The 19046-nt window shown below is 35.4% G+C and overlaps 2 protein-coding genes across 4 annotated transcripts; both read right to left on the reverse strand.

Moving 5' to 3' along the window:
• Positions 1-1353: 1353 nt before the first annotated feature.
• LOC127172701 (uncharacterized) lies at positions 1354-7949 on the reverse strand. 3 transcript variants are annotated; one of them, XM_051122047.1, is made up of 16 exons: positions 7927-7949; positions 7772-7821; positions 7616-7689; positions 5908-6207; positions 5750-5821; positions 5253-5288; positions 5016-5063; positions 4884-4937; positions 4526-4576; positions 4305-4391; positions 4193-4211; positions 3318-3349; positions 3191-3222; positions 3038-3104; positions 2856-2884; positions 1354-2786 (listed from the first exon to the last, which is right to left on the reverse strand). In XM_051122047.1, the coding sequence occupies exons 3-16, from the start codon at positions 7668-7670 to the stop codon at positions 2694-2696; spliced, it is 975 nt and encodes a 324-aa protein (XP_050978004.1). In that variant the 5' UTR covers positions 7671-7689; positions 7772-7821; positions 7927-7949; the 3' UTR covers positions 1354-2693. The 3 variants fall into 3 exon arrangements, with proteins under 3 accessions (XP_050978004.1, XP_050978003.1, XP_050978006.1); XM_051122046.1 differs by lacking the exon at positions 7927-7949 and having other exon boundaries at positions 7772-7919; XM_051122049.1 differs by lacking the exons at positions 5253-5288; positions 7927-7949 and having other exon boundaries at positions 7772-7919.
• Positions 7950-8966: 1017 nt separating this feature from the next.
• Positions 8967-17858, reverse strand: ldlrad2 (low density lipoprotein receptor class A domain containing 2). Its single transcript, XM_051122091.1, has 5 exons — positions 17482-17858; positions 14734-15234; positions 14508-14654; positions 14288-14425; positions 8967-11776 (listed from the first exon to the last, which is right to left on the reverse strand). The coding sequence occupies exons 1-5, from the start codon at positions 17567-17569 to the stop codon at positions 11508-11510; spliced, it is 1143 nt and encodes a 380-aa protein (XP_050978048.1). The 5' UTR covers positions 17570-17858; the 3' UTR covers positions 8967-11507.
• Positions 17859-19046: the final 1188 nt, after the last annotated feature.

Below are 19046 nucleotides of genomic sequence, written 5' to 3' on the forward strand. Positions count from 1 at the left end.
GCTGCAAAAACAAGACATCTGCTCTTTGGTTAACTTTTTAAACTGTTTTTTATTTAAAAACTTAAAAACAGTGATAAATTAATAATGAAATAAAAGTTAGAACACCACAAAAGTAAAATGTACTAAAATGTATCAATCTAATGTACACAAGTACATTTTATAAAGGCAAAATGTAGCAATTTGTAACTGAGAGCCATTTGTTACCTGTAGCTTTTATCCACCTTTTTTCCATAAGAATGCCCTGGTGAAAAAAACAGCATATGCTGGTAGCTATGTTTTGATGCTGGGATGCTGGTTAGGTATGTTTTGATGCTGGTTTAAGCTGGTCCTTTGCTGGTTTATGCTGGTCTATTGCTGGTTTATGCTGGTCCTTTGCTGGTTTATGCTGGTCCTTTGCTGGTTTATGCTGGTCAAGGACCAGGGTGGGCTCGGCCATTTGTAAATTTTATGGGACTGGCTTCTGGTCTCATCTGCATCCAGCTATTTCTAGCTCATTTTGCTGCTTGATATTGCAAATTGGCGTGTCTTGCCATTTATTTTAATGTATTATCTTAATTATGAACACTTTGGTTTGTAATGCAAACAGTTTTACCCTTTACTGCATGCTATTATTATTCCCGTTATTTCCCTATGAACCGGAAGTCTCAGCCATAGGCTTACTTTTGCGTTGACAAAAAAGGTGGATATATTATATAATATTTAAGGTTTTAATTGATTCCTATTTTAAATGACCCATTATATAACCTATGGGGTATAACTCAGTGTGCCATAAAACTTGTATTTAATGACAAGACGGTCATCATGTCGCATATATCACTGTAAATCCATAGCCAGCAGACGGCCCTGTCATCTGTCTCATATCCACAGTGAACGGATGCCTGTATCGCAATATTTTAAGTCATATTGTGAGACTGTAATAATCCTGACCTCCTGTGCCCCCTCTCATACTAACCTGAAAAGCAGACATGACCCAAGTCTAGTCTAGAGAATCATAGGACATGGTGTCCTGTTGTGCTTCCTTATAAGGATGTGATGTTTGATCTTTCACTTCTCCATATTTACCATATAAATGTTGGAGGCTTCTCTTAATAAAATGCCTTTGAGTGAATTACACTTTTCTGTGTGTGGTCATCTCATTGGTCCAGGATCCTGACTCTGTGCTCCATCGCTTAACCAAAACGAATCAAGTTAATCAAGTTAGATATTAAATTCTAACACATATATACTTACGTTATTACCTGTATTGATGCAGGTTTCCCTGTTGTGTCTGGTTTTCCTTTAAAACTTCTTACAGTACACCACCATTCAAAAGGCTGGGCTTTTTTTTTTAAAGTTTTTTTTTTTTTAATGTTTTTGTAAAAGTGTTTCCTGCTCACCAAGGCTGCATTTATTTCATCACAAATACAGTAAAGTAACACTGTGAAATATTACTACAGTTTAAAATAACAGTTCGCTGTCCTAATATATTATATTTTATTCCTGTGATGGCAAAGCTAAGCTTTCAGCAGCAATTACTCCAGTCTTCAGTGAGATGTTAGACATAACTTTGAAGAACGACATCATAATAAACTTCAGGTAAAATATTCACACAAAGCAACAGGACATAATATCAGTATCCTTGCGTTCATCAATACAACTGTCATTCACAATAACACTGTGTAAAAATTATGTTATTATTATTGCTTAAAAGTATGCATATTAATGCAGTGTGCCTTTTGATGTGGTTATAATTGTGAAACTACAAAAATACAAGTAAACTGACATCAGACAGAACTTTATGACACAGTTTTGAAAGGTTAAGATATTGAAATTAGAAATCAGAAGTCTAACATTTACAATAAAAGGTATTTGCTATGGAGGATTAAAGGGGTCATCGGACGCTAAGTTCACTTTTACATGTTGTTTGAACATTAATGTGTGTTGGCAGTGTATGTACACTGCAGTGGTTTTTAATCTGTAACAATAATATCCCCTTTTTCAAATCGAGCCGTTCTCAGATGCCTGTCGTTGTGGTGTCACACCGACAGAGGCCGCTCCCACGATAGTTGATTGACATGAGTGTTTTACCTCAGATCACCTGGAACAGTCTGCCCTCTTTTGTTTTGATGTCGGAGCAGGGATGTAAGTTAGACAAGAATATCTCTGATTAAGTGACTGAGATGTTGCTGGATGTAATAATGAATGTAGGGGTCGTCATTTACTCCCGACATCTGAGCAGCTGAAGATGCAGTGGATTACATTTGTTTGTGAAGGGAATGCGCCTCCCGATCTACATATATCCGTCTATGTTCGCGCGAATTATTCATGTTCCAGCTTCACTTACAGCAGAAGTGAGTATAAGGGTTTTTTTATGAATCTTTGCGATTGCCTTTCCTAATAAAGTGCTAGTTAGCAAATTTAGCGTCTAAATGCGGCTAAAGTAAACTGGCTCGTCTTTCCACAGAGAGAAGAGAGGGGCAGGGCGAGCAGAGCTCATTTGCATTTAAAGCAACCTTGACCAAAATGAGATGATTTTTGCAGAGCTCATTTTGACAAGGTAACCACTGAGAATTTTTAACCAAAGTATATTATAGACTTTTCATTAAGACCCTAAAGAATCATATCAACTTGTGGAAAATGGGCATCTGATGACCCCTTTAAAGCCTGTTGAAAATTAAGATTGATCAGTTCTGCTCAGGCAGAGTTGTATTCTCTCAGCGGACCTTCAGCTGACTGTAAAGAGTCCTGTTTTTACTGGAAACATCCGGTTTGGTGAGGATGGTGTAATACAATTGATTCGGTTCAACCTGGAAGAGAAATGAAATCTTAAAATGGACACAAATTATGTGTAATATATAACCAACTGCTTTACTCACCTCAGTTTGCACTGATTCTTCTCTGTTTCCTGCATAACATGACATATCAGATATCAAATAATGACCATGATAGAGTTAAGACTATAAGATAAGATTTTAAGTAGTTTTATCAAATGTAACTGTTTGAAAGAACTGATAAAATGAAGTTAAATAATATAGAGGGGACTTGTTTTATTCTTTACCTGGTGGTTGAGAGGGGGATTGGGGGAAGTTAACAACTGAGTAAAGCACTGTATCATCCTCTGCAGACTAAATAACAAAGAGTGATCTATTAAACAGTGGGAAATATTAAAATGAATCCATTAGCCATTCTACACATGTAAACTGATACTTACTAAGTCTGAACTGGCCATTGGTAAAGAATGTCCTAGAATACAGACCGACATTTCAGCAAACCTTGGCTTTTACTTCTGTTTTGAGTAAGAAATGGCTTACACTTCAGGGGGTAAAGTAAAAACATACCTTGTTTTTTGCCGTTGAATTCGATCCAAATCCTATTCAATTTCACAAATATAATTTGTGCATGTTTTGATTCTTTATTATTAAAAAATGTCATTTTAAAGGAGCAGTTCAGACAAAAATTATAAATTATTAATTAAAATTTGGTGACTATTTATTCATGTTCAGCCTATTCAAGTTATAGAAGAGCTTGTTCTTCATTGGAACAGATACAGATTTAGAGTAATTTAGCATTACATCACTTGTTTACCAGTGGATACTCTGCAGTGAATGGGTACCGTCAGAATGAGAGTCCAAACAGCTAATAAAAACATCACAATGAGTAATCCACATGACTTCAGTCTGTAAATTTACAACTTGTGAAGTGAAAAGCTGTGTGTTTGTAGTAAACAAATCCATATTAAAGACATTTTTAATTTTAAACTATTGCTTCTGGCTAAAGTACGAGTGTAAAATATGTTTATACGTGTTTGAACTGAAAATTTTGAACTGAACCATTCACAAGCAAAAAAGTCTGAAATAGTTATAAACCTATATGTGGGTGGATTTTGATGTTAGAGGAAGTGTTAATATGCATTATAGTCTCATACGTTGGCTAGAAGCAATGGGTTGAAGTTAAAATGCCTTATTGCTGGATAGGTTTCTTACAAATACACAATTTTAACTTCACAAGATGTTAATCGATGGAGTCCATGTGGGTTATTCTGATGTTTTTAACAGCTGTTTGGACTCTCATTCTGACGGCACCCATTCACTGCAGAGGAACCTATGATGAGCAAGTAATGCAATGTTGAATTTCTTTAAATCTGATGAAGTAAATATTCTGCAAATTTTTGGTGAAATATTGCTTTAATGATTTCACATATGTACTTCCTCACCTTTCTGCCTTTGACTTTCCTGCAATGAAAGAAACATCAAGCTGTCAAATTGAACATTTATGTTTTCAATTAGAATGTTAAAACTATAAGCATGTCAGTTTTTTACACTTACGTGTACATCCGAACAAACAGATGCCCACGAGTCCAGTCAGTACAATTCCTCCACCACTTGCAACCACAGCAATAAAATAAAACATTTCTGTGCAAGACAAAGAAATCAAATAAAAACTAGAAATACACTGTTGCATTAATGTAAATTCAATGTTCATTGCCACTGAGTTTCTAATGAATGTGCTGCATTGAATAACTCATCCTCTGGGTAAAGTGACTTACTTGTATTTGAGTACTTTTTGATTTCAGGGCCTCCAGTCGTCACAGGGAATTCTGTAAAGACGAAGCTGACCATTACCATATGTGTTCAACATGTTTTTTTACTATCATTGTCCTGAACACATTCCACTTCACATCTGATTAATAGATGATGTTGTTCAACTTATTAATCTTAGATGATTAATCTTAGAATTTTTAAAACCATGTATATAGAAATGTACATTTTATAGTATTTACTTGATGCATGTTCTGTAGTAATAGTAAGTGTGGTCGATTCCAAGGATGCTAAAGATTTGTAAATAAATAAAATGTTTTGGCTACAGTAATGTTATAAATCAAAGCAGAAGACCTGAGCACTCACCATTTGCAGGATCTGTTAAAATATTGCTGTCACTGGTAGTTAGACTGGACATATCTGTTGTAGCAACAAATTTAGATGAGTAGATTTAAAGCCAGTTGATCAAAAATATAATAAGGAGAAAAAAGCACTTACTGGTTATCGGATCTGTTGTGTTTTCAGTACTGGATGTTACAGTGAAAGCTATTGAACACACAGAACAAGAGTTACACTATGTGTTAAACATATTATTAATGGCCAAATTATTTTTAAATGGATGATTATTTATTATACAAATATAATAATATGAAGTATGTGTGCAAAATGAAGAAGAATGATGTTGGTTAAGAGAATATAGTTGTTAAGTAATAACAATCAATCTAGGCAACTCACGTGTTGTGTTTATTGTTGACACAGTGGACAAATTCGCTGAAATGAATGTTTAAATGATTATGAAAATACAATGATCACATTGAACTAGAGAGTGCTAGAATAACAAAAACTCAAATTGGCTTTACAAAGCCTTAAAAACTTATTTAATGGATTATTTTAACTATTAGTCTTTGTATAATTGAGCATATGTATATGTATATAAAAGCTGGCATAATTTTGACTTTTTTCATAGTGATGACTCTAAAGAGTGTTTAAAAAATTGTTCAATGCAAAAACAAAGTTCATGCCTATGACATAAACTGAATTCTATTGGCTGATTAAAAAGGGGGTGGCAACAACCACCTCTGTGCCCCGCCCCAATTTACAATTTCAATTGAAAATACATTAGTGCAAGAAAATACTCAGCAACTAAAGTTCTTCTTAGTGTTTTGACAACTATATTAATTATTCCAAGTTATTTTAATGAGAAAATCTGAAAATTCAGTGATAATTCCAACCTTGAATGGTTCCATTGGGAATCATTGTAGCTGGGCTGCCCTCTGGTGGCAAAGTTGGCATGGAGGCCAAACCTTACAAGAAACAAAAACATCTGCTTAGAAAGAAAAAAATCAAACCACTTTATCTGTCTGTTACAAATAATTAGTGAACAGCTTACCTCTGACCCTTACTGAGACTATGTCAGAATGAGGTGATGTTGTGTTTTTTTCTAAGTCATGCACAGTATAGTAGCAGGATATGTTGACATATGAACTCTCTTGATCTTGTGACCATGCGATTAGATCGGCAACGGTAATGGAGAAGTTACACGATGCACTTGGTTTTATAAAGTTCTCCTGTCCGGCAGGGTAAAACATGCACTCAGACATGTGCTGATTCTCATGACCTCCACAGACCATCTGCACCTCTTCATCAGTAGCAAATGTTGGAAATATTGTCAGCTTGGCCTGTGGCAAATCTGTAACAAACATGAGACAAATTTAGCTTTGCAACAAAGTATATTATAAAAGTTAATAAATTAAAGGGGTCATTGGATGCAAAGTTCACTTTAACATGTTGTTTGAACATTAATGTATGTTGGCAGTGTATGTACACATTTACCCTATAATGATAAAAATCCATGCAGTGGTTTTTAATTAATCTGTAAAAAATAATTTCCCTTTTTTCAAATCGAGCCATTCTCAGATGCCTGTCAGTGTGGCGTCTCCCACGATTGTTGATTGACATGAGCATCTTACCTCAGATCAGCTGTAACAGTCCGACCTCCAATGTTTTGATGCCAGAACAGGGATGTAAGTTAGACAAGAATATCTCCGATTGAGCAATTGAGGTGTTCTGTTGCTGGATGTAATAATGAACATAGTGGTCGCCATTTACTCCCGACATCTCAGCTGCTGAGTGGATTACGTTTGTTTGTGAAGAGAATGCGCCTCTACATAATAATAATAATAATAATAATAATAATAATGCGATTGACAGAAATGCGTCTGTTCACGCAAATCATTGGTAATAACGTGCTAGTTAGCAAGTTTCACGGCTAAATGCGGCTAAAGTAAACGATGTCTCAGAGCACAGCTCGTCACTCCACAGAGAGAAGAGAGGGGCGGGGCGAGCAGAGCTCATTTTAACAAGGTAAAAAGGGTGTTGTTTTACACTGCAATTGAGAATTTTTAACCAAAGTATATTATAGACTTTATATTAAGACCCTAAAGAATCATATAAACTTGTGGAAAATGGTCATCCGATGACCACTTTAATTTAAAAGTCTTTGATGACAATACATGCACAGACAATTTTTTTGTTTTTTAAATGTATTTAATAAATAAAAAAAAGTATGTGCATGTGTTAATGTCATAATAATACAAGTCCAGTATATACAACTGAAAATCAGACCAAATAGCTTTCTGAAACTATTGACTCTTCAATATGAAGTAATAATTTATTTAAAAAAGCAAAACAAATTTGTTCATTAATATTAACACTTCAAAATAGTCAAATAAGGTTCATTAACATCAGTTAATGCATTAACATTAACTAACAATGAGCAATATATTTTTACAGCATTAACCTTTGATAATGATAGTTAATACAAATGTTCATGTTCACGTTAGTACACTGTGCATTAACTAATGTTAACAGTTACAACTTTTGATCTTAAAAATGTATTACAAAACATTTAGATCGACATTGGCTAAGATTAATAAAGACTATAGAGGTACTGTTCATTGTTAGTTCATGTTAACTAATGTGTAACTAATGTTGTACAGTGTTGCCAATATTTGTAAAGTCAAAACTGCAATGTTCAGGTAGGAAAATGAATGGAAATCACATATTATTATCATTATTAAGCATGCAATATCACTTACTTTGCGATTTAACCTCCAGTAAAAGATGAAAGATAATGAAGACGAACAGGGCCATTTCGTGATGTCTGTAGACACTGTGAACGAACTTTAGATTTGAATTGAACAATGAACAGTACTCTGAAAGTGTCTGAGAGGGAAGTAGATTATGAGACTTACTTTAAAATGGGTAAAATGTCAGTTCAACTTGACATTTCTGTGGAAGAATCCTGTTCAATACAAAAATATATATATTTAACCAATTACCACAACACAATTTCAGAATGAAGTCAAAACTGACCGTACAAGTAAGAAAACTAAAAGTAAAAATCAACCTCCAAAAACAGGTAATTCACATAGGTGATGAAGACATTTAAAAGGGAAGTTTATAGAATCACTTTCACTTGATGTATCAGCGTTTGTTAACTGAACCAAGAAGTACAATGGTCCTTAAAGTTAGTTTTATACAATATATAATGTCTTGGAAAAATTGTTGGGTTAAGAAAAATGCTCGGTAATCAGTCTTGTTTGCATAGAATCATTATGTTATGCATTTCTAAAAAAAAAAAAAAAATAAAAAAAAAAACAGAACAAGCAATCGTTGAAAAAAAGGACAAAAATTGTTCATATTTCTAGATGGAATACCTTTGTCCCTTTTTGAGGGAAAAAAAAACAATGCCATCAATAAACCCCAGCAAATATTGGCCAACAGCATTGTTTAGCTGATTGAAAATGTATATTTTTAGCCCTTATAGAATTCTGTCTGTTTTAGGTGATATTTACACATCCCCTCATCCATTTTATGTACACCTTGAAGACCAAACAATTTAGGCACGTTGTGTGAGTGGGTGACCAATGACGTTTGCAACCGCTTGTGTCAGAGAGATACCGCGGGAACAATGCAGTGCCGTTAATTTAAAGCGTTTACGGATGGTCTTAATGGGGTCATTGTAACAACAATCCACACCCATCGCTGGGGCCTTCAACGCCTGAAAAGGATCTACTGCCTGGGTTCTGAGAAAAAAATTAAGGTCACCTTAATGTCAGATATTAAACGTCTAGGGCCTGTTTGAACAGGGGGTTTGGTGATTATATAAATCGGTCAAACAGAGAAAAGGAAATTCTTCTTTGAGCAAAGAGGATCTGCTCTGAAAGGTTGCTAGGAGTGACAAAAGCAACAGACGCCGTCTGAAATGGAAGCACTTGCCAGACTTTCTCTCTTTTGTAAACAGTCACAAGGAGAATCTGAAACATACGTCACATTAAAATTGTTTTTAATGACTGAATTTGTCTATTTACAATTTTATTGGTATCTGAACTGTTTATCAAGTCTTTAACCATCAGGAATAAGAGATTAATAACTTACAGACTACTGTACATTTGTCAACAACAGTGATGTACTCAATGCATTTGAATATGCATGAAATAATTAAAAAACAAATGGTGCTAATTTACAAAATCGGATGCCCATTTTCCACAAGCTGGTATGCTTTTAATATGATTTTAAGGGTCTTTAATGACATGTCTGCAAAATACTTGTAACGCCAAGCCAGCAGTGGGAGCTCTCACCCTAGGACTGCTTGCACGCTCCCTCTGCTGCTTCTACTGCTACTTCCTGTTTGGCACTATTTAAAAACTGACCATGTGCTCAAGACCTCGCGAAGTATTGCCAGTTTAACCTGCCTTATCGAGCGTTTACATTACTCTGTTGGATTGCCTGTTGCTATCTTGCTTTGTTTATGGATTATTGAGTTCACGGATTACCCCTGTCGGATTGTTTGCTTTATTGGACTGACTTCATGGTATTTGACTCACTGCCTGTGTTATCACCTTGCTGCTCGGATTACGTTTATGGTTTTTGGACTGCTTTCCCGGTTATTGACCCTCTGCCTGTTTCACGTGTATGTTTGCTGTTGTTTCCAATAAACTTCTGCATATGGATTCTAACGCTGCCTCAGCGTCCATGTTACAATACTTTGTGTAAAACAACACCTCTTTTACCTTGTCAAAAACAGCTCTGTTTACAGCAGCCTGTCTGGTGCATGTCTCTTTAAATGATAATGAGCTACTGCTCACTCCACCCTTCTCTTCCATTTTTTGTGTATTCGGTGGTGCATTGTCATCAAAAACAAAACTAATCTGCATCCTAAGTGGCTCTGATGTCTAATTTTTACATCCAAATACAAAACACCTGCATTGCTTACGAGACATTGTTGTCGCTACAGCTGCTCAAGCACGGAGAAAATGGCAAACGGGATGACCTTTGACCCTTTCTCATTATTCCAAATGACTTACCTTGTTTATATATTATTGTATTTTTTTATTTATATCAACACAAATTCAAAATGCCTTTCAAAAGTTGTGATACATGGCGTACTATCTTCTATTGCAGTGGACAAATGTGTAAGTCAGAAACAAATCAAAAAAGGAAATGGAATAGTTCACCAAAAAAATGAAAAGGAACTCACCTTCAGATGTATATGAGTTTGCTTTTTCATCAGAACAGATTTTGAGGAAGCACTGGAGAAAGGGTTATTCTGATTTGTGGAGGGGTATTTTGGCTCACCACTGAAACCTGGGGTGCGGTTAGAATGAGAGTCCAAACAGCTGATAAAAACATCACAATAATACACAAGTAATCCACAACACTTCAATCAGTTAACATCTTGTGAAGTTAAAACCATGTATTTGTAAGAAACAAATTCATCAATAAGTAATTTTAACTTCAAACCATTGCTTCTGGCCAAAATATGAGACTATAATCCATAATTACACTTCCTCTCACATCAAAATCCACCCACGTATATGTTCAGAACTATTTCAGACTGTTTTTGTTTGTTAATGGTGCATTTTTCTATGCATATTTTTCACCTTATTCAAACAAGATTACTTTTTCATTGGAAAAGAAATAACCTATTATGGATATGAATACTCATATTTTAGCCAGAAGTTATGGTTTGATGTAAAAAATATATTAATGGTGGATTTGTTTCTTACAAACACACAAATTTTACTTCACAAGATGTTAACTGATGCACTGGAGTGATGTGAACTACTTTTGTATTATTGTGATGCTTTTATCAGCTGTTTGGATTCTCAATCTGACGGCACCCATCCACTTCAGAGGATCTACTGGTGAGCAAGTGATGTAATGTTAATTCTCCAAATCTGTTCTGATGAAAAAACAAACTCATTTACATCCTGGATGAGTACATTTTAAGGAAATTTTTATTTGTGAGTGAACTATTCCTTTAAATAACTTCATCAAATTGATAAACAAACATCCACTTTGTAGTTCCTCTAATCATATTAACTAGTTCAGCCTAAAAAAATTGGCAAGATTTGAAGTTTTTTATGTACATTACAGTAGTTATCTTGCACATCACATTTATTTAAACACAGTGGCATCAGTGGTCTAGGTTTCCGAGATTTTATGTCAGTGAACATGCAAGATTTGGTTTTAAGAAAACACTTTTAGAAAAAATCGGTTTATAGCACTTTTTGGCATAACCTTGAATCTACTTAGTTTTTTATACACAATACAATAGTTCAACAAGAAAAAGAGTCACTAGCATTGCTCATGTTCAGGAAACAGATTAAAACAACAAGTGAGTTATCCCACTGAGGTAATATAGAGTGGAATTCTTTCCTTTTTCACTTTGCGAAACAGGCTAGAAACTAGAAATCTCAGCTCATGTTGTTTCTCCAAATCCAGTATCTATGAAATACATATAACAAATCCAGTTTAAAAAATAAAAATAGCACATTTTGCTGAATTATATTCTACACTTTTTCAAAAACAAAACACAAAACACTCCACTGCCCATCAATTCTTGTTTCTTTTTCATTGCAAAATTGTCCTTATCATCTCCATTTTCAGTCTTTTATGTATCTAGGAGATCTCAGAGGAGTGTATTTACACAGCCACCGTGGTGGTAGAAGACACAGGTGTTGCTGCTCCTTCCGGCGTAACCTTGGCCAGCCGGTGGTCCTTGTTTTGCAAGCAGCTCCGTCCGCAGAGCTGGCAGGATGCGCAGCAGGAGTTGCAGCAGGGCAAGAAGCGAAACACACTCACGCGCCACAGGAACCAGCCAGGGGCCCAACAGCACCAGCACATAAGAACCCCTCCTGCCGTCACACCCAGAACCACATACAGTGCCAGCAGAGAAATGGAAGACTGGGAATCTGGAGAAGAAAGGATTTCATCAAAGGAGTAGGGCCTACAATTCCCAGTGAGACTGAAATGTATTCAGCACAATAAATTATTAAACATATAAATTATTAATCATACCCAAAACTGCTATTCAGATGCTTTTAAGATGTTTCAAAAGCAATAACAGGGTGTGTATTAATAAAAACAGGAAATAAATAAATAAACAAAAAAATTAAATAAGCTTTAGCTGCATTTTATGGCTCACCCAATAATACAAAGTAGGCCATAAGTTAATAAACAAAATACTTATTGAACATTTGTGTTATATATTGCTTGCCTTAGCTGCCTATCAACACTCTTAACAGTCTATTTTATTATTATTTATATATGGTTATAGTACTTATTCATATTTTTTAACATTTTAAATAGTTTCAGTCTTTTTTTTATATTTACAGTTTTCATCTCAGTTTACGTTTTATTAATTGTACTATGTGCTTTTGTCATTTTATTGTTATTATTATTTTTTATATTGTAATTATTTCTGTTTACCTTTTAATTTAGATTTCAGTTTTCGTATTAGTTTTATTTAATTTTATTTCTGCTTTATTTTATTAATGAAAATTTGGCTGATTTTTTTATTTGGCAACTGTTTCATTACATCATTTTATACAGTAAAATGCGATATGATAGTCCTTCTAATGCCACTAAAGGTTTCTTTGTGCAGTCTGTCCCTTCAAGTAGTGTGCCTTTGTTCAAACACCTGTGGATTTTTAAAAAGCAATTTAAATTGAATGTGGAGGTAAATGACAGCTATTCGTTCAAATGCACAAATGTGAGTAGCTACTTAGCAGACTAGTGCTCTTGAGAAGTTTCAACGAGCAGCTGATTTACAGCTCACTGTTTGCAATGAACATTTATGTGCTCCTCAATTAGCTTTGTGTCCCTAGCCTTTCAGAGTTCACCATTATGTAGCAATAAAACAAAATTTATGGACAGTCAAAAAGAGCTGCTGTTTTGAGGAATAGTCATTATGTTGGAGTTTTGGTGCATTGAACCATCTTCTTCCACTTCAGGTTTTGCATCTATATAAATTGATTTTAAGTCTAAATATGCACTCAAAACAGGATGTGGATATTGTACAGTCAATTTAGTGACTTCAAACCCACAACCATGTTAACCCCTTAACTGTCACTGTTTAGTTCACCATATTACAAATAAATCCAAATCTAATCATGACAAATTATATGTCGTTGGAAAGGTCTAGGACTCCTAAACAGATATTTTATCACTGTTTTGTGTTACAAATTATGTAGGAAAAGTAATAGATTAAAACCTTAAAAATGCACCTCAATAACATGAATTCTGACTTTTGTCACAAAAAGACATTCTTTGTTGCCTTTTTTTGTGTTATAATTATATATCACTTCAAAACTTAAAACCTCAAAATTCATCCTTTGAAAACCATTTTAAAATCAGACATTGCATTACCATGGAAAATGTATATCAAAATCATATTACAAACTGTTTTCGTTCATGATTTATAAAAATAAAAAAAATAAAATAAAGTGTATTTTCAAGTCTATGTTCAAAAATGGGAGTGACAGTTAAAGGGTTACTGATTTAGTGAAGGCTTGAACACACAATAACATGTGCATGGTTTTATTAGCTTGGCCTTCTACAACTGAACATACAGGATTCTGGGAAGCCTATAAAACATGTTTTTGAGGTTTAACAAAAATTTACCATACAGGAAAGAAACTACTGACTTTTCTTAAGGAAACAGATTATTCAGAAATGAAAAAGCTGTTATGCATGCACCATAACATCACTAAATTCTATACATTTCTAAGTAAATAATGGAAGGCAACAAGAGATGTTTGCCACAACTTTTCCACTATAGTTTAGTTTTTTAAAATGTTCTTCAAAGTAGTAAAAATGTTTCTTTTAAGAATGTTTCACTAAAAGCTTTTTTGGGGAACCCAAAATGGTTCTTAACCATTGAAGACTGTAAAGGACACTGTAAAAAAAACCCTTTTGGAACCTTTTTTTTAAGAGTATACAGGGATTTTCAGTAAATACCAGCTTAAATGTTTTATGGTGGTATTTAAGTCAGAAAATAAAGTCATACAGAATTAAAAAAACAAGAGAGTTAGTAAATGATGAAATTGTCATTCTTCGATCAGCTGTTCCCTTAAATTGCAAATTCAACATACATGAAGAAGTATGAAAATATAAAGTTCTACATTCAACATCAACATCATTACCCAAAAAAATAAGTAATTTAAAAAGAGGATTTTTGCAAAAGAACCCCAAAGAACTTTTCAGAGAACAGTTCTAAAAAGAACCTTCAGATCATTTTTCCTCATTGTGAAGAACATTTTTAATAATCAAAAGAACCTTTTTTGCCACTATAAAGAACCTTTTCTCCAATGTAAAGTTTCCATTCATTCTGAAGGTTCTTTGTGGAATATTTTTAGGAGTGTGGCAGAATTTTTGTTGTGTTCATGTTTTTCATTGCTTTTCAGAACTACTGAAGAACTTACCGGTTATAGAATCTGGATCAGGAATGGCGTTTGGAGTGGCACAGTTCTTTAAAGTTGAAACTGTTTGAGTAGGAACATTCAGCATCTGTGCTGGTTGGGTAACATGATGCTGTGGGGGCTTGGGTGTAGATAGAGGACCTGAAACGCACAAAACAAGAACAAGATCTATCAGAAACAAATGGTGAGAGGGACAAGCATAAAAAATAAACTCTTTACTTACCGTTGCAACCAGGGTAATCAATTAAGTCGCTGCCATCGCCACAGTTGTCAATGCCTTTATCATCGGCACAAACCAGACTCATGGGAATACACTTCCCATTGCGACAGTTGAAGTAAGGCTGTCCGCTGCACTCTGATTGGTTAAAACCTGGAGAGACAAACAATATTGTTGCAGGTTGTTGATATTCTAACTTCAAGAAAAAAAGATGATGTAAATGCATTCTAACCAAGCCTGAATGAAGTGAAGTCTCCAACAAAGTCCACCCTTGGCTGTGTTCCTCTCGTCACAAGACGCAGAGTTAAAAAGTTGCCCGTTGACAACACCGGTCGGGGAGGGCTCTTCCCACAGAGTGGCTGGCCAATAGGGGGTGCGGATTTATCCCTCCCGTCGTAGAACTGGATGTAAGAGCCAGCGTGGCAGGGGTCTTCAGGCCCCTCCCTGGTGGTTGGCTCCAAGCTCAAATCAGGCCGCGTCGGGCCAGATGAAGAGGACCCCCTGGGTGATTCTGGGAAGAGGGGTGCGGGGCTGTGCGGGGACACTCGTAGCAGGCTGTAGACCAGAAAAAAGCGGAAGTAGAACTGCACCTTGTCCCGGGGGGTGGCGGACTGCATGGTGAGGTGGCAATCCGTTCCCATGGTGACAAAGTAGTACTTCCGGGATTCCTGGTGGGACTTTACGATCATGCCATCCCCCTGTATTGTCTGTCCGCAGAAGTCCACGACATTGACTGTTGGGAATATTGAGATAGCTGTGAGATTCAAGATCATTTTCTCAAGAAGTCGAGATTCCAAAACAACTTCTGTGTCAGTTAATAAAAATCTGCTGAAAATTGAGTTTCTTCATTTGAAGAGATTTGAAGAAATTTAGCAATACATCCTCTGCAGTGAATGGGTGCCATCAGAATGAGAGTCCAAACAGCTAATATAAAGACCACAATAATCCACAAGTAATCCACACCACTCCAGTCCATCAATTAACATCCTGTGATGTGAAAAGCTGCATGTTTGCAAGAAATGTTGTATTGTTGTTTTCAAATGATAAGTTATCTTTTCTGAATTAGAAGATAAATATGGACAGATCAAGCACTTTTACAAGCAACATACAACAGTCTGAAACAGTCCTAAACAAACATATGATGCTATTTGTAACAATAGCCAACAATACATTGTGTGGGTCAAAATTATCTATTTTTCTTTTATGCCAAAAATCATTAGGATATTAAGTAAAGATCATGTTCCATGAAGATATTTATTAAATATATCAAAACTTAATTTTTGATTAGCAATATGCATTGCTAAAGGTGATTTTCTCAGTATTTTGATTTTTTTGCACCCTCAGATTCAAGATTTTCAAATAGTTGTATCTCAGCCAAATACTGTCCTGTCCTAACAAACCATACATCAATGGAAAGCTTTTTTACTAAAAATGACCCTTAAGACTGTTTTTGTTGTTATATGTTGGTAGATTTTGACTTGAAAGGACAATAGGGGATGGATTTTTTTCACTGGAGGATGTGTTATTATGGATTATTCACACGTAATTTACAGCTTTAATTGATATTCATTGGTAAACTGGAGTGGTGTGGATTACTTGTGGATTATTGTGATGTTTTTATCAGCTGTTTGGACTCTCATTCTGACGGCACCCATTCACTGCAGAGGATCCATTGATGAGCAAGTGATGTAATGCTAAATTTCTCCAATTCTTCTTCAAATCTCATAAAAAAACAAACAAATCTACATCTTAAATGGACTAATGGTGAATAAGTTTTCACCAAATTCTCATTTTGGGTGAACTATTCCTTTAATGGTCATGTTTAGACTGAAACAAAGAACACATGGATGGAAGGAAAACAGAACAAATCCAGTTCTGATCTAGAAAGACCACAAGCATGAACTGGCTTTGCATCCCCCCCATCTGGGGTACGAACCAAATAATAGGAAGATTTACAACCTCTCCTTGGTTTATTAGCTTTGTTACCAAGGGCAACCGGTGGATCCATGATGTCTCACTGCCAGGAATGTCCAGAGAAAGCTTCTATTGGTGGAAAAGGACCGATACCTCAAAATATTCCGTAACCATGTGTCCTCAACTGAGTTTCCACAAAAATGAACACCAGCAGAATAGTAAGTTCCCTATAAATGTTTTAATTGGCCAGACCAAAGCAGTTGGTAGCTCCAATCACACTCGGGTTCCCATTGTAATTTCGAACTCTAGAGAAACAGCAGAGAGCGTGCCAACTCTGTTGGTAATCACACCGATGCCAGGGGCTTTTCACTGGACCAGATGAGGAGGCGCTATATCAGTTTTTAATGTCAGATCAAATTAATCATCCTTAGCCAGATGCACTGTCTCATAATGAAAAACAATAATGATTTTCACAGCAAAAGACAACTATCTATATGTCTATGAAATAAGTGCAGTTCATATATGAGTAATAAGTTCACAACAAATGTTTCAGTAAACAATTGATCTCTTATTTTTACATGTTTTATTGTGTTGTCATGCAAATGCCCAGAAAGAATTAGGCATATATATAACTGAAGGAACCAGAGAAGTATGATATGATGTGATATGAAAGCCAATTTGAAGTCAGATTACATTGTAATTTGTAACATAAATAAAATAAAATGAGAAAAAAGTTAAAATAATAAAACGTTTTAATTAATAAAACTGTTCCCTTTAAAAAAAAAAACAGGAATTAAAATGTACATATTTAAAACATTTTAGGAACATTTTAAAACATTTTCAATCTACTGTACTTTCTATTAAGTTCATTAGATTACAGTTGCGGTAAGACAAATTACACGGGACAAGCCAAATGTCTGTGAAAGCCATTGCAACTCCAGCTAGTTCTAATGCCAATACACACAAATGAATTCAGAATACGAGAGGAAACCGGAGTGCAACAAGTGTCGGTGTCAATGAGCTAATAACGGGATAAATCTTAAGAACTGAACACCCATCACCCTACCTGTCTCAATGGACTGACTCTGGCGTGTCATTAAGCTGAAGAGAACAAACCATCCTGACAGGTGCTGAATGCATCGCACTCTGGCCATCTCGCGTGTCCAAGCAAAAGCACTTGCTGCTCCAATGTTAAATGCAATTGTTCTGTCGCGTTTGTACCGCGCAAAGTCTACTCTTGCGAAAACCAAACATTCCCTTAATTTATATAAAACGACATATAGCCCGTGAAACGCCCCTAAAGTGCTTTTTAATGCTTTTGAAGCAGGAATATTTGTTTGTGGCGTCTCAGATGCGTCGAGCTTAATCCTTGTTCATCATCCTGGCTTTTGTGCCTTTGAAGACTCTTTGTCAAATTTATGCGTCTGAAGTATTTCCATGACAACAGGTCCAATGTCACGGATCTAAAAGGAGGAGCCGTGCAGGACCCCCTCAAAGCTGCCCCAACCCAAGCACCATCTACAGCTAAAGACAGGGCTAAACATCTGTCACACTGATTACATTTGGACAAGTGTTTGTAGAGCACTAAAAGACAACTACTGGAGTTTTATAATTATATAAGTACTTTTATGCTAAGTATATACTAGTTTGGATATAAATATTCATTCTGCATTATTATAATATTCACATTTGAACATAGCTGTCATGTAAACTATCAACACATATTCCCCTGGTTTCACAGACAAGGCTTAAACCTATGGTCCAAGACTAAAATGTAAGTCTGAGCTGTTTCAAATGAAAGAAACTTGCACTGACTGATCTTAAAATACATCAGTGCCTTTTTATGTCTCAAGATGTACACTAGTAATTTTTTTTTTCTAAGGCATGTTTATAAAAATTAAGTATCCCAATCGAGCTATGGCCTAATTCTGGCTTCCCTGATAGCACACGTACATCACAGACATGTCTATTTGACGTCTGCATTTACATCTCCAAGATTATTTTTAGAGTGTTTGCTCATCTGCAATACATCTATAGGACATTTCCTATTAGATGTCAAATAGACGTCTATTAGATGTCTTTAAGATGTTTGTGATTTAGAATGTATGTAAAACTGACATCTTACAGACGTCTGTCAGATGTTTGTATGTAGTAGATGCTTTCCAGATCAAGTGATCTTTAAAAGACATCTTGCAGATGTATATGTGATGTCCGCGTAAAAATTACTTAAATGTCCCCTGATAGCACACGTACATTGCAGATACGTCTATTTGACATCTGCATTTACATCTCCAAGATGTATTTTTTAGAGTGTTTGCTCATCTGCAATACGTCTATAGGACGTTTCTTATTAGATGTCAAATAGACATCTATAAGATGTCTTTAAGATGTTTGTGATTTAGAATGTATGTAAAACTGACATCTTACAGACGTCTGTCTGATGTTTGTATGTAGTAGATGCTTTCCAGATCAAGTAATCTTTAACAGACATCTTGCAGATGTATATGTGATGTCCGCGTAAAAATTACTTAAATGTCCTCTGATAGCACACGTACATTGCAGATACGTCTATTTGATGTCTGCATTTACATTTGCAAGATGTATTTTTTTAGAGCGTTTGCTCATCTGCAA

The sequence above is a fragment of the Labeo rohita genome, chromosome 11, assembly GCF_022985175.1.
Source record: "Labeo rohita strain BAU-BD-2019 chromosome 11, IGBB_LRoh.1.0, whole genome shotgun sequence".
NCBI classification, from domain to species: Eukaryota; Metazoa; Chordata; class Actinopteri; order Cypriniformes; family Cyprinidae; genus Labeo; species Labeo rohita.

What these genes read in the sequence shown, in the direction of transcription:
- ldlrad2 (XM_051122091.1), bottom strand. Translation starts at nt 17,569, where the DNA reads ATGGCCAGAGTGCGATGCATTCAGCACCTGTCAGGATGGTTTGTTCTC. An exon ending in GAGTCAGTCCATTGAGACAG is followed by an intron (nt 15,235 to 17,481) that starts GTAGGGTGATGG and finishes TATTCCCAACAG; the next exon opens with TCAATGTCGTGGACTTCTGC. An exon ending in TGATTACCCTGGTTGCAACG is followed by an intron (nt 14,426 to 14,507) that starts GTAAGTAAAGAG and finishes TGTGCGTTTCAG; the next exon opens with GTCCTCTATCTACACCCAAG.
- LOC127172701 (XM_051122047.1), bottom strand. Translation starts at nt 7,670, where the DNA reads ATGGCCCTGTTCGTCTTCATTATCTTTCATCTTTTACTGGAGGTTAAA. An exon ending in TCCCAATGGAACCATTCAAG is followed by an intron (nt 5,289 to 5,749) that starts GTTGGAATTATC and finishes CATTCATTTCAG; the next exon opens with CGAATTTGTCCACTGTGTCA. An exon ending in ATTCAACGGCAAAAAACAAG is followed by an intron (nt 3,223 to 3,317) that starts GTATGTTTTTAC and finishes TCTGTATTCTAG; the next exon opens with GACATTCTTTACCAATGGCC.